The sequence below is a fragment of the Bombus terrestris genome, chromosome 1, assembly GCF_910591885.1.
Source record: "Bombus terrestris chromosome 1, iyBomTerr1.2, whole genome shotgun sequence".
NCBI lineage: Eukaryota > Metazoa > Arthropoda > Insecta > Hymenoptera > Apidae > Bombus > Bombus terrestris.
The window spans coordinates 8,866,276-8,883,793 of NC_063269.1; the positions used below are offsets into that span (position 1 = coordinate 8,866,276).

Here is a 17,518-nt window from a genome sequence, read left to right on the forward strand (position 1 = left end):
CAGCATCGTGAATGAAAATATGTACACGAGAAAGTTTTATTCTGCTATGTAACACTTTGAAAGCCAACTCTCTAGTGAGCAAAGGCATACACATACACACACGTGCAACAATCGATGTTGATATTGAATTAAAGATCGTGTATACACATATACACACGTACATCGACAAACTCTTCTGCTGGAAATTGCTTTTGTGAAAAAAGAATATTAGGATATATAAATTTATGCTAATAAGTTATTTGTAAAATCATTCTTTGTTAATAACTGTAACAACGCTATAAAATTTAGCTCTGATATAAAATAACTTCGCGCAAACGGATAGAAAATTTTTAATGTAGCCTAAAATTTCGTTAAAGTAACAAATACCAACATTTCTTAAGCAAGTAAGCTTATATCAAAGTGATAAATGTAGTTATTCTACATGTAGTGAGCGTTAAACCGCAATTCCCAACAAAGACAAATTAGGACTACAGGCTAGGTGAACATTTTGCAAACAATCGAGGACAGTCAACAATCTCGTCACGTTCGCCTATGGGTTTGGATCTGGTTAACCAATTCGATAGATGCACAACCAGGAACTCGTTCCATCCGGTACGATATGCAGCTTTCCGCTGTCCATTACACAGATAAAATTGTATCTCCTACAGTTACGTGCACAATGTTTCACCAAACTCTTCCGTCAATACCTGTTATAGGCCATCAAGCCTAGACAATGTCAAATGGAATATGTTATATGTAACTCAAGTCATAAAATGAAAATTATACATATGAATAAGATTTTTACGAACATAGAAACTATATTTTGCTAAAAAAAAGAAAAATACTTCAGATATCGATATGCTATCTTTTTTAAACTAAAAAGGACAAACGTTTTAATCATTTGAGATGCGATAAGTTTGAAATAATAGCTGTTGCCAAATACAGAGAAATTTATTTTGAACATATTATTTCTCTAGAGTTAAGGATTTATTACTAAAAATAATTTTTACAAACTTTTTATGCGTAAGTCTGGTAAGAATGAATCTTTTTCTTAATGATCTTGACCAATTATTACATTTCATATGGAATTGACAAAGTGATCTAATGCTTACGAACGGAGATGTACATTTTGTATTTCGAAGAATACAGTTTATCAGGCTCTATAATATGTATCAATTTATACAAACTCGCTCATATATCTTGTTAATTATAACAAGAGGAAACGACACTTATATAAATTAACCGATATCACTCTCCTTTCATAATTGCTACAATTGCTTATCACACATTTGCGTCTCACTATAATCTTCTCACACTCCCACAATCTGGGACGTTCACGAATTCCCGCCGGTATAACTCCCACTTCATTCATTGCTCTCCCAATTCATTCTCTACCAATTACTTATACATTTACTTGTAATATTAATTGACCTACATATTGAAATAAACTGTCCTACTGAAACAATTTTTTTTAAATAACTGCCTGTTATATATTTTGCATATGACGCTTAATATCACGTATAAATTAAGAGGGAAAAACAGTGCGTAAAGCACGCTCTCCACACCTCATAAATTCCATTTCCCTAATTTCCATATATTTCGATACTTGAAGGTAGTTCTTTGTAAAGCAGAACTCTGCAAATTAATTCGCTGCTGGTGTCTGCTCAACGGAGCATAGAAAACAGCGGTTGATTTCGAACAAACGAGTGTACTGCGATAATATATGTGCGAGGTGTCCATTAATTTTGAGGCTCGTGGACATTTTGCTATTGCTTTTCGACGAATCTTGTTCGATCGATGTATCGTGATACATATTTCAGGAAATTATTTCTATTGCATGTAAATAAAATATTTTTACAAAGTCTATAAATACATTACATTTTTTCATAAAAAATACTTTCATCAACTAGACGCTTCTCTCCTGATATTAGAAAAGATGAACATTATTCAATAGATCAATGAAAACGCATCAAGTAAAATTAACGCATAACTAACGCGTTAAGTTGAAAGTACTAACGTCAATAAAACGAAAAAATAGCGAATAAAATATTTATGAAATTTATTAAATTAATGTATCGATTATTAAGTTAATCTGATCCATTATAATCTACCAGTTTTCATTCATTGAGACAAATCGACAACAACACTCTAAACCAGTCGAATCTCTTGATATCAAGCCTTGGTTTGTCATGTTTGCTAAATATTGTTTCGAACTTGTACGGAGCTGTCTTCGAACTCCTTCATCATACAAATCTCTCTTCCATTATGGTCTGTATTATGAGAAATGCCGTGAATCAATACAACCTAATACATATACATTAAATTGATTTAAATATTTTCCTGAATATATTCGATTTGCAGATAAATAAACGATACTTTACAGCATTAAAAGAGAATAATTTTAATTCCTAATCGACATGCTTATCATTTGTACGAACTACGCTGATCGTGCTACGTACACATAAACAAATTCCATTTCCTCGGCATCAATCAATCGAATACGTTATTTGCTTTCCATCAGTTCTACTATTCAGTGATTCCTCGAAAAGTTAACAGCTTCCTCGAATAAACAGTAAACATCGATGGAAATAGAGTATTGACGAAGATTTTCCACTTCGTACCACATTCCGCAATATACGTTCGGCGTATTAAAAGTTTCCAATAGAAAGACCAAAAAGAAAACATCGCTTGTGCGTTGCTTTGTGGTCATTCGAAAATAATGTTTACTCTGTTCGAATGGAAAAAATATCGCCCATGGTATACGTGTAGTGATCGCTCCAGACAGTGAAAGAAGCGTCGGAAGAGCATAGCCGAAATGAAAAAGAGACAAAGAAGAACAATCTTCAATTTGTGCTGCAGATTATTGCGACTAACGTGGCATTTCCCTCGATTTGCCGTGGCCCGATTAAACGACTCCCTACGACGTCGTTATCGACATCCGAATTACCGGACATAGGGGAAAGGGTGGGTAGGCAGGGAAGACAAATAGCAATGAGATGAAATATTTTATGGGACTCCAGTTGAATATTTTATTGCAATTCGAAGATTTGGCTTACGAACATAACGTTAGTATATATAACTCTAGGTGGATTTAAAATAATGCCACTTAGAAATAGGGCAATTATAATAATAGATAGGAGAATTTATTCTACAAGTATTAAGAAATCAAAATAATTTATATAATTAAAAAGTCAAAATAATTTATAGAAAGTTCAATGATGCAAAACTCTACAAAATGCACATAATATGCAAAAATATACGAAATATCCAAAATGTAGTACACGTTATGATATTTAGTGAATAAGATAAATATTTGCATACGGGTAGGATTCATTTGTTTAAACGTTTTTTATTTAAGGACTTTTGTCTACGTGAATAGATAGCCCATAATACAGTGAATTTATGCGTGTCAATTATTCTCAAATGCATAGTGTTGCTACTTGGCAGCATATCTATATTTCCTAATGTACCGGACATATAACGCTTATTGCATAGTGTGCTCTAATGTACTACCATGGTATAGAGCATAGGCGTACGCGAATAAATGGATCGTCTGCACAAAATAAACTTTTTTATTTTAAGCTTACCCGTCACGGCCTAAATATTTCAGTGTTATTTGTATCTACTGTTTACTTTTATATTTAGAAAATTATTACGTTGAAATGATTTAAAAATTGCGATACACAATGAACGAGGTAGATAGTTGTTCGAAATAATTTGTTTGCATGTGTCACACATATTGTAGTTATCTGACAAGGACCTATTTCTCTAAATAAAAAACATTTTGTAAACGTTAGGTGGATTAGCCTCATTCGTCGTTTCTACAATTTTGTAACACATAAATGTGTCAGTTCGAAATATTTTACTACTTTTGAAAAAATTAGGCATTTAGGAACTAAGAAGATCAAAAACTGTTAAATAAGTTAGTTTCTTCTCTCATTTTTTAACCTTCCGTACAAATTCTATTTTTAAAAAACACTCAAATTTTTCATTTTGGAAATTTTATTACTATGTACTGACGTTACTATAATCGATCGTGTCATTAATCAACTTTCTAATAATCGAGATTCTGCTGCAATTTGTTCGAAGTGTATATAAAGCCGAATATAGAACCGAATATAAAACCGCAGAAGAAGTATGTTCCACAAAGATTCTATCAAATAACTTATAAAAGGGTTTAGAACCTCCCAAATACTTTCTCAGTGAAAAACTAAAATAAAACGTTTCTTTATACTGTCTAAAAACTAGCGCGCGTGTAAAGTGTAGATATAATCAGTGCTTTTACCTCTGGGATACATCCTTCTAAGGATGAGAATAGGACAAAAAAGAAGTGACAGCGAAAAAGAATTATGTATTTAGAACGAAAGTGTGCAAACTGGAAAATCAAACTTCCTCGTTTTCAGCTACATTATTTAGCAGCAATGTTCTGATGGAAGTTTGCTTCGTACATTTTTCACAAGAAAGCTATGAAGCTTCATTCTTCGAGAAAGATCACCCTTACTTCACTCAGAGTACGTCACCACCAAATACAGGAAACGAAATATACTGTCTTCCGATTCGGATAATAATAAAATACCATTATTCTAGCGTTTGCCTTTCTCGAACGTACAGAAATACACGAATGAAATTTCAACCGTAAAATCAGTATGTAAAAGCTATTTTCACACTTGAGTTAAATTCATATTCATATTCATAAACACTATTCATATAAAAAAATATGTCGTTTTAACGAAAGACGTTTAAGCTTTTTTAAACGATATTAAGTATTCGTAATTTTTAACAAAATATGATCATAATTATAAATGAGTACATTTATGATTACAATATATAGAACTATATGGTTCTATTTATGCGTGAACAACTAGATGTGTCAAATATTTATCGGTTCAATTAAAACGTTCAACTTTGTTGGTTCATTTATATGAATGATTTAAATTGGTAAAGTTAATAAATAATAAAGTTAATAGAATTATCATTGTATCTTTTATTTTAAAAATTGTGTAATAAATGACTGAGGTCGTCTATATACGTAATCAAAAAATAATATTCATAAATATAGTCGTGAATATTAAAAAATCACAATATGGGTAGGATGGAATATAATTAAAAGCATACATCATCACTGATATCAAGCACATGGTATCAAACAATGATACATCGTCGTTCGATGTTATACAGGTAAAAAATTTATTCGTATCGGAAATAAAGTATAAATAAGTAACGTACTGGCAAATTTTTGTTCTTATTTGTTTTGAAAATTAATCATTTTACCACAATTTTAATAAAAGGAATAAAATTGGAATTATAAAAAGCACTTATAACTGGAAATACATAACTTCGAATGATGCTGTAAAGAATTAATTTCGCCTATTTTGTTAAATCATCTATAACACCTTGCACAGAGAAATGAAATGATCTATGAACTACTTCACGTAAAATTATTCTATCATCGAGTTTCCTTTAAACACAAAATAAACATAGCTAACATTTTTCGTTGTTATCCTTGAATAAATTTTACTCTCCTGTCTTTATTTTCTCATTTAAATTTTTCAAAAATATATTGCTGCATACACATAAGAACTGAAAGAAAGTGTCGGTCCTCATAGAGGAAATCGAACATGTGATATCTCGTTCCTGTCAGTTGAGCCAACCAACCCCTAAGCAAGTTCGCGCAAGCGTCCTCGATAATTTCTCACAGACTCCTTCTTTCTAAATAAGGAAATTCCGATCCTACATGTATATACATACAATGTATTTAACAAACATATTAATAAAACATATTCGTTCACATTTCAAACAACTCTTTTCTAATGTTAAATCATTAACTTTTTCATTTCGAAAAATATTTCGAGAACTATTTAACTGATTTTTAATAATAAGATTTTTTGTTAGTAATGAAAAGATCTTAAAACAACTTTGCAAAAGTTGCTGAAAAATCTGTTCTCTAAAATATGTTTCGCATGAAACACCTAATACAGACCAAATATTTCCATCCTTGTGTGCAGCAAATCTCATTCACAATCTAAATATCATTCCAAGGATAAAGCTTCCAATCTTCGTATTTTTCTCGCAAATAACATGAAGCAATTCCAATAACAACTCGTCGGAAACAATTCGTTCATAGCATAAGACAAGCATCTGGTCATAAAGCTGAATCCTCGACGGCATACAACGAATACATATATCGAATAACGATTCTAACGCATGCGACAGATGTAGAACATGGAACCAGCGCGCGTTCTATATCATTACTTTCGTAATTCAACGTATCTGTGATTTCCATAGAAATCTTTCATACTCCCCGGTAGCGTGACGACAAACAATTGTAACTTCTACAAAATCTGGATAAAAGTACATTACATTTGCCCCAAATTTCTACATGAAATTTATATAAAATATGTATACGTTATTGCTAGTACATTGAATATACTTAAAAGCAAATTTTTATAAATACAGTTAAGGAAACGGATAATGTTACCTAAATATTATAATGCATACTTCCTCTCGGATACTTTGTATATTTTAGAATATTATTATGCATCCTGTACGTTTTCACGCATTTAAATAATCCACATAATGTCTAATGATAATAAGTATACACAGGACTTTCATGCATTTATGGAAAATTTCAATGTACAAAAACGTAAAGAGTGCGCATAATATGCAAAAATATACAGAACATTTACAGTGAAGTATATACACGTTATAAAGTTTACAGGATGAAATAAATCCATTTAGGTTTCATTCTTTCATTCGTCCTTCATAAAGAAATGATTTTGTCTATTGTTTAGCAATGAGATTCGTGAACTCGTAAATCAAAAATATTACTCGCAGATACATGTACGATAACGCCAAGGGAATGATTTTTATGTAGTAAATACTTATCTGCTTCTCTCTCATATACCTTGACTTTTATCAGAAATAGACGTTTGTTGTATCTCTGTGACACAAAGAGGGACTGGAACAATTAATGAAGCTGGAATTATAAAGCGAGAGTTGCAGATGACTCGTTCCATCTTGTAACAATTGGAAGAAGGGAAACATTTCGCGGAAAGGAATAATTGCTGCTGTTGGTAGCTACTGCTATTGGAAGAAACGTTTAATCACAAGTACATCAGTGTTTGAATTTCCATTTCATTACTCATCGTATTCCCGCAATATTTAGCAATCCAAGATGTTTATCTTTCCTTATTTACTTATCCTTTTTTTTAAATAAAAGAGAGATCCAAATACGCTGAATTAATTAATTGAATGAAGATTGTTGTCATTACAAAAACTTTCGAACAATGTGCCCAGAATACGACGTACGTATCGTTTATTAGTATCCTTTCCTTTTGTATTAAATCCTATCTTTAGTTGCACGCGCTTTTAGTTTTGCCATGATATTCTCCTTTAACAGCAATCTAACTAATATTAGAAACCTAGAAATACGAACAGCGACTAGAAATGCAAGTATGTACGTGAGTCTTGAAAAAGAAAGAAAAATCAATAAAACGCTGTAGCTCAATGGAAAGAAGCAATAAATATTCTATACGTGTATCTATATATGCATGAGAAGAATAGGCACTGAGACATTAACACTTGAATGGAAAAAATTCTAATGCAATTTCTTAGAAAGATTTTAGTACAAGCAATTTACCTAATCCCTAGAAAAAAAGATAATGTTATAAGATCAACTACAAAAATTTTTTTAATATATTTTAATACCATAATCTTTATGCTATAGTATATCGTTTCAACTAACAATTCAAGAACATAGTTAAAACATTTATGAATTTACATGATATTAGAAATACTACAACATATCTAACAATACATCTTATAATGTATATATCTTTGGAAAACAAGAATTCTAAAAATACTTAAACTACTATAAGAATGGTAACTGCATAATTTATTGAAATTTATTGTACACGTATAGGTAATAAAACAAAAATAAAAGGAACATGTGTATATAAGTGCAACATTTTTATGTACGATCAACACTTTTCGCTAATATTTTAAAGATACAAATTCTCGTTGCTTCTTTTAGTATCATGCATTATACTTTCTAAAAGAAAACATTCAAAGCTTTCAACAGCAACCAGCCAGCTTCAATAGCCAGCAGTTACATTTCCTTTCACGTTTTTCGATATTCCCATCGTTACGGATAAATTCCGATCGTGTATCAATGTGGCTTCGATCTTCACTGGCTTTCAAACTACAATTTTCGGTAATATTCGAGTGACCATTGGTGGAGTACACGTAAAAATTTCGCAAATGTAACCAATTTTTGAAATTTTCGTTTTTTTCGTGCTTTCTGTTGCATAACGGAACGATGACTGAACGGAAACTACTCACATACAGTACATTTTAGTCCCTTCATCCATGAGCTTCCGGTGATGTGACGCTTTTATCACTCATTCGGATTTCATTTTTATCAAAAAGATCGTGTCTCCTATTGCGTCACGTATCAGAACGTGCAAAGATATTGTAATAGAGAATTCTAACTCTTTTAAAACTGATTATTTATATTTCGTGATTTCTGCAATTTTACTAATGACATTAATCGACCTTTTAAACACTTATTGCGACCTTTTACGTATTAAAGAACATCAAACAAAATTAATATAAGGTACAACAAAATCATCATTTTTTCTTATCCATAAAAGCAAATGCATTTTTTTAATGATCAGATTAATTATAAAGGTGATGGCGCACATTTTAAATTATTTTCTTTAGCTACATTTTACTCTCATAGAATACAGAAATAATTGTAAGATTTACCTGTGATTTCGTTCGCTATATTTAAGCAAGGCACTGCTACCATGATTGTTATCCAGAACACTTGCGAAACAATGCTTCAAACTTGTTAAAATGCCAACACCTGTTTCTGAAATTCCCTAAGGGTAACCTTAATCTCTCAGGCGAACCAAAATCGGGCCGGTCAGTCGACTTTGATAATGAAGCACTTAAGACTTTGGGTGACGTACACCATTATTTAGCGGAAGAGATTGTAGAAAGTTCGGATTCATTCATCGCTACTTAACGAGGATTTATGAGAGAGCAAAGTTCGAAAATTTGGCGAACAAATTCCAACCAGATTACCAGTAATCGTGCGTCGACTAATAAATATTTGAATTTAAGAAATGAATATGCATGATTTTTCATGATATTATAATGTTCGTAGAACCATTTCAAGAAATGTATTTCTATTATTCGTAATTAATAAGAAAAGCAATTTTTCATATAGGCTAGAAAAAATTCGGTCCCGAAAGTATTAACTATAGTTCAGATTTTTACCAGTAAATGCCACCTCGTCTTAGTCTCGTTCTCGAAAACCTATAAATTTGCATTCACTGTAAGCACTTTGAGTTATATTCATGGATAAAAAAGTGTGATTTATTAGAAAGAAGCAGTCATAAAATACTTAATATTAAGATAGAATTAAAAAAAATGTATTTGGTATTAAAATTACAAAATTCTAATTTAATATACACATAAAAATAAACATTCTTATTATAATTGTGACATTTAAATAGTTTTCTTAAAAAATTCTGATTTTAATCGTAAATAAAATTGTGCAAGTCACATATACGAATTATACGATTTTCGAATTTTGTTATCTGAATATAAAATTGACAAAACTTGAAATTCATAATACGTATAAAAAAAGCTTCACATGTATCTATTTATTAATCTATTTAATTTTTCTGATATTAAACATCATAAATATCCATATACAATAACTTTAAGGAATTACATTAGAAACTTGTACTAATAAATTCATTACTTTCCACAATTATTATTTACGTCTCATTGATATATAACAATAATAATTTATTGTAAATTCCATGATCAAATTTCAAATATCCCTCACAACATATCCACGCGAGAAATTAAACCTATTCGCGTCATGCTATTAATAATTTTCGTTCACATATAAATTGTGATTTTTGGTAGATAAAGTGAAAAGATAGAGGATCGTTTGTTGAAAATATTATAGCAATCACATCAGGAAAATGAATAATAAAGTGATGGTATTCACCGTATAGAGGGCGTCGGTAACTCGGTCAAATTAACATTCTCTAGCTGACACTGCGTTAATTGCAAAAGTTTTCTTGGGCGATGAAAGTGATAAAGTGTCGACTAAAGCTATGGCTGTGTAAAGCAGCCTGCATAACAGGGAGATCGTTGTCGAGTACGGTAGAACTTTTCATCGTTGCGAATAAAAGTAGATCAAGCTTCAGTCGCATAGAACAGCGAGATTAAGAAACGTCTCGAGTGAACACTTTGAAATACGATAGAGGTCAATGCCAATCCCTTGAGGGATTCCTTTTACATCAAAAAGTATTTTCGTTTTCTTGAATTTATTGGAATCGACGGAAATACAAAAAAAAAAAAAAAAAAAAATCGAAATAAACTGTAAAAATGAACCACTTGTTAAGCTGTAGATTATATTAACGTTTTGCGATTTTTCTAAATTGATAAACATAAATATGACGCATCGAACTTTTGTATTGGAAAATCATATCGATCCTTTTATATCAAAGAATCAAGTACGACCTTTTGTTCCTATTCGTTTATTCTGACTATATAGAGTTTGATGCTTCTCTAATATTCCTTATTATTGATGCATATGTCGTGTCGAAGCAATTATTTAAATAATACTATCGACAAAACTGTTACAATTTTATCTTTATCCGTTTTGAGAAAATGACTTAAAAAGTTAACGAAAGCAGTGGATGATGTATTTGAGATAGTCGTCATTACTTAAAATAAAAGCACTTCTGACAGGAAATAAATTTTAAATACTAATACAAAATAAGAAGGCGATGACAGAACAAACGAATGATATTTTGTATCTACTATTCACCATAAATTACATGGGAGCGATGTATAACACAAGAAGGGTCATGAGGGATCAGACTCTAGATGCCTACCCAGCCAACGGTCTCGTTAATTGCTATGACACAATTTCAGGTTCATGATATGTCAATAGCTAAGGGAGTTAGGGTTCTATAAATGCACATGCTTACCAAATGTGAATTAATTAATGACTTTCAACGCCCGCCTTACAGGGACAATGCACCTTTGCTGATAACTCTAAAAGATAACTCTAGAACTTATCGATCTACGTATATATAGAAGATCTAAGTTTTCAAATGACTTAACAAATTGGTAAAAAATTAGTATATCGATATTAATTTTGTAAATTCATTTAAATATCCATATATTGGCATATATTACTTCTGGAAAGTTAGGGATTGATTAATGGTTAAATACAAATAGTTCGGCTATAAATACTCATAAAACACAATTAACCGTAACAATAATATGTATGTAATACATAATAACATATATATATGTAAATATCTTGTTTTTGGAGTAAAACAATGGACAAAATACGGATCATAATGTGTTCGGCTAATTTCAAACATAAATTGACATCTAATAAATATTACTTAATAGCACTGTTAGTAACTAATTTCTGAATGAGTTCATGAAATCGCCCGTTTCATATTATGCAATAACCTATCTAATATTTCACATATTTACCTATTATCACCTATCTAATATTCAAATATTTCACATTATCTTAAAACATGATTTCTCGGATTCGGATACTTCGGTGGTTAAATGAATAAGCAACTTGAAGGGATACTACGATACCAAATTACAAACTCATATGTAGCTGTTGTACTGTTTGAATATTTAACGATAATTGGATTTAGTATCTCGATTTGAACATTCGGGAAATTTGTGCACGATCTGCACCACTAATGTTCGTTAACTCTCTTTCAGTTAATTAAACACATAGTATTTTCGCAAACACATATATAGATCTGTACGGCATTTCGAATAGCGCTGTCTCAGTTGAAAACACTTTTAATGAGTCGATCAATATTCGTACATACAACGAAATCAGCCCCGAGCTCTTCAGTTTAAGCCTACTGAAGATCCATTTACATACATGAAGCGTTACTTCCATGCTTGTTAACCTCCTTTCTTCGCAGTAGGAAATAAGCCAAGAAGGTGGACTTCGCGAAGCAATTCGTCGAGGATCATTACGTAACATGAAGGCATATTAATATTTGTGTCCGATATTCTATTAAATGTAGAACTACTCTACATATTCTCAATAAAAATTTTATATATTTTTGTATCGTTATTCTCTTTTATCACATTTATAAGTTTATTTTTCCAAAGATCGTGGTTTCGCTTAAAAATAGACTTAAAGAAATAATTAGAAATAAAAGCAAGAAATAAAAATAATTCTGATAAATAAAATTACATAAGATGATGCGTAAAATGTGTTGAAATTTAATATAAATCATGATTTATTAACTAATGTCCATAAACACGTTTTTATATAAACATATCGCTGTATTAAAATATCTCTGCTTATACTATCGAAGTTTTTAAAATAAAGCATCACAGAATAAACCTTTATGTAAACTGAGCTAAGAAGGAAATTGCTGTGCTCAAACAGCCTCTCTTCCACTTATCTGACTGCTGTCACCCTCTTCCTTCCCAGAAAACTAAAACTGACATTAAATGCTATCTCTTCCATAAATTTAAATCTATTATATATATGTAGAAACTAATATTTAAAACATATATTAACCAATGAGGAGATCGTGGAGAAAAGATTAATATAGAAACAAAAAGAAATAATCCGTTGATCTTATTACCTTTCACTGTTGATCAAATGTATTTCTTCGAAAAAAGAAAATGTTTAATGAATTATTATAGAGAAATTCTTGGAATAGAGGATATTCCCTGATTAACTCAACTATTATTATTAGAATTTGTATTCCTGTTTTCTCCTAGAATATACATTCATACACGAGTGTACTCGTATTCCTTAACACATTCGTTATTTATTATCAATAGAAGCTTTTTTTTTTAATTAAAATTATTTATATGTAACAGAACTTCATCCTCGCAATTTACCTTTAAGAATTGCAAATTAAACCATTTATCCTTCTTAAAAAGGTACTCCATTTTCATGATGTCATATAAACTTATCGATTACTCTTACTTAGTCCAAATGCAGCATATTGAGGTCATAATGACTCAAGATATATTTGTCGAATTATAGGAAGATGCGCTCGTTATAATATGTGTTTGTCTTTCTTAACGATAATAATTGATTTACATACAAATTTAACATTACGAATTCAGCAAATTTCTCTGCGATTTTATAATGTATTTTTTGTAAGTATATACAATTATTTAAAAAACACATATGTACTCATAATATAAAAATCTATAAAATATCAAAAGGTACGATATATTTAATTTGTGTTTCAAGCGAATTACCAGCCGTTATTACAAAGATTAAGTTTGCACAAGATAAAACATTATTTTTATTCATACGTGTCCGTGTACGCGCGTGTGCCTCGATCACAATTTGTATACTACTAACGGACTCTATTCACGATACTGTGAAACTACTCTTACCATTTTCATATCACATGCGATATTACCGGCTCAGTCCAAAGAAATGCATATACATTTATGAATGTATGTATATATATCTAATCGCAAAGTTAAGTTATTTTTGCTATGTTATTTCTAAAATGAAAATAATAAATTTATTAAAATAATTCATTATTTCGTATTGTTACTTTTTATTTTATTTTAAATCAAATGTGCTCAAGTCTATATCATATTCATAATTTCATAATTACATTTAATTTGAACATTTAAATCCCTGTTACTGTTTTATAAAATTGTTATAATCTTATTCTATAGCGGATCAGTAAGGTCACAAACAGAAATATCAACGGGGCTCTGGAATTCATATTTAAGAGCGTACTGATATTATGTCTATTTTATTTTACATCTATACTTTGTTTGCAATAAAAACCTTTTGAATTTCGAACAAAAAGAAATCTTTAATAGAGGTGTCTTTGTTTTGTACTAAATAGAGCTGATGAATTAGTACACTGAACTTGATACAAAGAAAATTTAATTAATCATTAATTTTATCTAATAAGGCATAAAAACTGATGTCACTCGTTGATTGGTGTTACATTATAATATTTACTATACGAATGTCATGTTCTTTTTCTATTCCCTCTTCGTTTTTCCAGTTCTCTCATGCACACACTGTCTTTATATATATATCCATAATGTAAACATGCAACCTAACCAATATACCGTATGCCGGACTACGAGCGAGTCAACTTATTGTAGATAAGTGAACTAAGTCAATTAAGTGTAACTTTCTAATTGTAGATTACAATGTGGTACTTGATTAATGAACAAGGTACGTTCTGTTATCGATTAAGTAATAGATCAACCATAAATGACAATGTTATTCCAACTTTTGTATTTTAGGTGCCCGCATATATTTAAAACCAAATCAAGAGACGTTAATCGGCAGGAAGAAAGCTGACATTGTTTTGCCAAATGATAAATCAATCAGCAAGGAACATGCCTCAATTAGTGTTACAAAATTAGAGGAAATAAGGGTATTTTTAAACAGGAAATATAATATAATAAGAAAATGCTGTTTACAAAATACAAATTTTTATATTGTTTCAGGGTAATGAACCAACATCTATATGTAAACTAAAAGACTTAAAGTCAAAATATGGTACTTTTATCCTTCATGAACATGACATAATACAACTAACTGAAACTGAATGTATTTTAAAACATCAAGATACAATAAGATTTGGTTTACAGAACCATGTATTTAAGTAAGTTTCATTTTTTTTTACTTTTTTTTATCTAAAAATGTTACATATAAATATAAGTCTTCTATATGGAGAAAATTTACATATTAGGGTGATATATGTACCTATAATAACAACAGTATCTACTTTATGTGATGACGAGATAGAAAGATTAAAACAATTGATGGAAGAAATTGATGGTGTAATAATTACTGATAGCGATTGGAGAAGGGCATCCACTTATTTAACAGTAGGAAATGCTATTTTAACACTGAAGGTATTTTCCTTGAGAAAATTTTTTAATTTGGGTAATTTATTTCCTAATCGAATGTGTATTACTAATTTGGATATATAACAGCTTGCCTCTGCTATGGCTTCTGCTTTACCAATAGTGACAATGAAATATTGGGACGAAGTTAAATTTGCAATAGATAATGGTCGGCAACTTCCAGATTCAAATAATTTTGTTCCACCAATTGGTGAACCATTAATCGCTAAAAGAAAGGTATTGATTTCTCCAAACGAGAAAAGAACAACGTTATTTGAAAATTTAACATTTATACATTTTAGTACAACTCAATATAGGAAATATAAGAAAATTATTAGAATAGCAGGTAAATACCAAACATTGAAAATTGTATCCATGACTTATCTGAATAAAATATTATTAAATACTGTTCTTAATAAGAAATATATTTTAGGTGGAATATCACAATTATTTGAAAGAGCAGACCTAACAACTACAGAATTTTGTAGCCCAAATGTGATTGTATTACAATATTCAGACAATGATTCAACACAGATCACGGAAAGTATTTTCTGTATATATCATTCAATACGTAAGTGATTACTACACATTATAAAATAATTTGAGCATTATCTTTTATTGGTCATATGTACTTAATTATCCTGTGCTTCCTTCTTCAGAACAAGCATTGAAAGCAAATAATTATAGAATGATAGCTGAAGTTGAAATTTGTCTTGCAATATTGCATTGTTCGACAGAAAAATATTGCAATCCTATGTATAAATTCGCAAAGCTTTTAAAAAGATCAGAACGAAAAAATGATTCATGTGAGATTTTAAATCTTGATACACAAGATGAAACAGCCAAAGTGTCAGAATTACCAACTTCTTCGTTTTCGATATCGATACCCGTAAAACACCGTATTATTCCTGAAACATTGGATATCAATCAAGAATCATTACCAAATGTAAGTGGTGTTGTCATACAACCTACAGAAGAGCAAAAATGTAATAAAATACAATGCATAAGAAAAGCTCCTAATGATACTTCAGCAATGGAAAATATGCAAGTTACACGATCAAGAGTAATTTCCAATGTTTCGGCAACGACATCCGTGAAAATAAGACAACGTATTATTCCTGAAACATTGAGTAGCATCAGTAGTCAAGAATCACAATCAGATGTACATTATATTTTCACACAACCTACAGGAAAGCAAAGATATAATGAAATACAGTGCATAAAAGAAACTCCTACTGATGCTTCAGCAACAGTGAAAAATGTGCAAGTTACACAACCAATTATTATTCCTGAAACATTGAGCAGCATTAGTAGCCAAGAATTACAATCAAATGCAAATTTTGCTGGTACACAACCTACGAAAAAGCAAAAATGTAATAAATTTCAATACATAGACGAAACTCCTGATGCTTCAGCAACAGAGGCAAGTATGCAAGATACACGATCTAATGAAAACAATTCGACTTTTCCTAACTTATTCTCACAAATCATTCGATATTCTAACCATGATAATCAGAATTTACACAAACACGGTAATATACAGGATAAGAGACAATCAAAAGAAGTAATAATCTTAAGTGACGATGAAACTGAACTAAATACAGTACAACAAAATAAAAATAATAACACGAATTCTAATAAAGATTTCATACATAATATATCGAATAATATATTTAAGACAAATAATTCAAGAGATGAAAATAGGCAAATGCCACAAACAGCTCGATTAACTGATAATCGTATAACTGCCACAAATTTAAAAGAAATGTGCAAAGTCGATGAAAAAATAGAATTAAAAAATGTGCGCCCTGTAACACTAGAAGTAGAAGAAAAGCATAATGTAGAAACGACATGTTCAGGAAATTCAATTACACCATATATAACAGAACCACTAAATACACCTGAAGATCCTCCTATATGTTCTGTGGTAAGTTTAATAGATATATAACATTCATTAGAAAATTCTAAAGTAGGGGGTTCTATTGTATAAGTATATCATTTTTTACTTCAAAATTTCAGGAAAAAGAAAAAAGGAAACATAAAGAACAAAATGTTATAAATTCCGCATTACAAAGTAATTCGTCACTTCGAGCTCATCCTAATTTCAAAGTGTTCAAAAAGGTAAATTATAAGATACTTTTAGGCTATTTTCTATTTAGAAATATTGAAAGTAATGTAAGAATATTAATAAGTTTTATTAATTTAGGTTCCTGCTATAGTTCCTCAGAAAAGGATAAAAATCGATAATATGTATGTATGGAATAAATATAATATAACAAATGAGAATTTATATTAAGATATAAAAATTGTATTAAACTTCGAAATAATATTTTTATGTTGTAAAGAATATTATTTTTCTAATTCGAATTGTAAGAAAGTGATATTTCTATGTTAATTTAATTTATATTATTTTCTTTTATAATATATTATTATTTAAAATAATTTCATAAGTACCTTGAACATTAAGAATTACTGTATTTAAAATACAACTGTGTAAATACTATATATATATATATATATATATATATAGTATATATATGTTGAAAATCAAATACATTATGTTTTTATATTTTAATAAGAAAACAGGTTCTATAATGATAGT

General features: G+C 30.0%; 2 protein-coding genes across 10 annotated transcripts in view; one reads left to right on the plus strand and one right to left on the minus strand.

The window, feature by feature from the left end:
• LOC100644388 (Kv channel-interacting protein 4) overlaps nucleotides 1–17,518 on the minus strand; it is a 185,186-nt gene that overhangs the window by 160,842 nt on the left and 6,826 nt on the right. The window lies entirely within an intron of this gene.
• The window catches only part of LOC100644160, a 54,576-nt gene continuing 50,834 nt past the window's right edge, over nucleotides 13,777–17,518 (plus strand). For 7 of the 9 annotated variants that reach the window (XR_007223575.1, XR_007223574.1, XR_007223578.1 and 4 more), the window contains exons 1-9: nucleotides 13,780–14,236; nucleotides 14,308–14,441; nucleotides 14,515–14,672; nucleotides 14,760–14,925; nucleotides 15,007–15,262; nucleotides 15,350–15,487; nucleotides 15,576–16,843; nucleotides 16,936–17,037; nucleotides 17,123–17,166. Coding sequence is in view for 3 of the 9 variants with exons in the window: in XM_048404716.1 (XP_048260673.1) it covers nucleotides 14,212–14,236; nucleotides 14,308–14,441; nucleotides 14,515–14,672; nucleotides 14,760–14,925; nucleotides 15,007–15,262; nucleotides 15,350–15,487; nucleotides 15,576–16,843; nucleotides 16,936–17,037; nucleotides 17,123–17,166 (2,291 nt within the window). In the remaining 6 variants the exon portion in view is untranslated. Of the gene's footprint in view, nucleotides 14,237–14,307; nucleotides 14,442–14,514; nucleotides 14,673–14,759; nucleotides 14,926–15,006; nucleotides 15,263–15,349; nucleotides 15,488–15,575; nucleotides 16,844–16,935; nucleotides 17,038–17,122; nucleotides 17,421–17,518 lie in introns of those variants that run through there. The other 2 variants (XM_048404734.1, XM_012311200.3) reach the window with 2 other exon arrangements.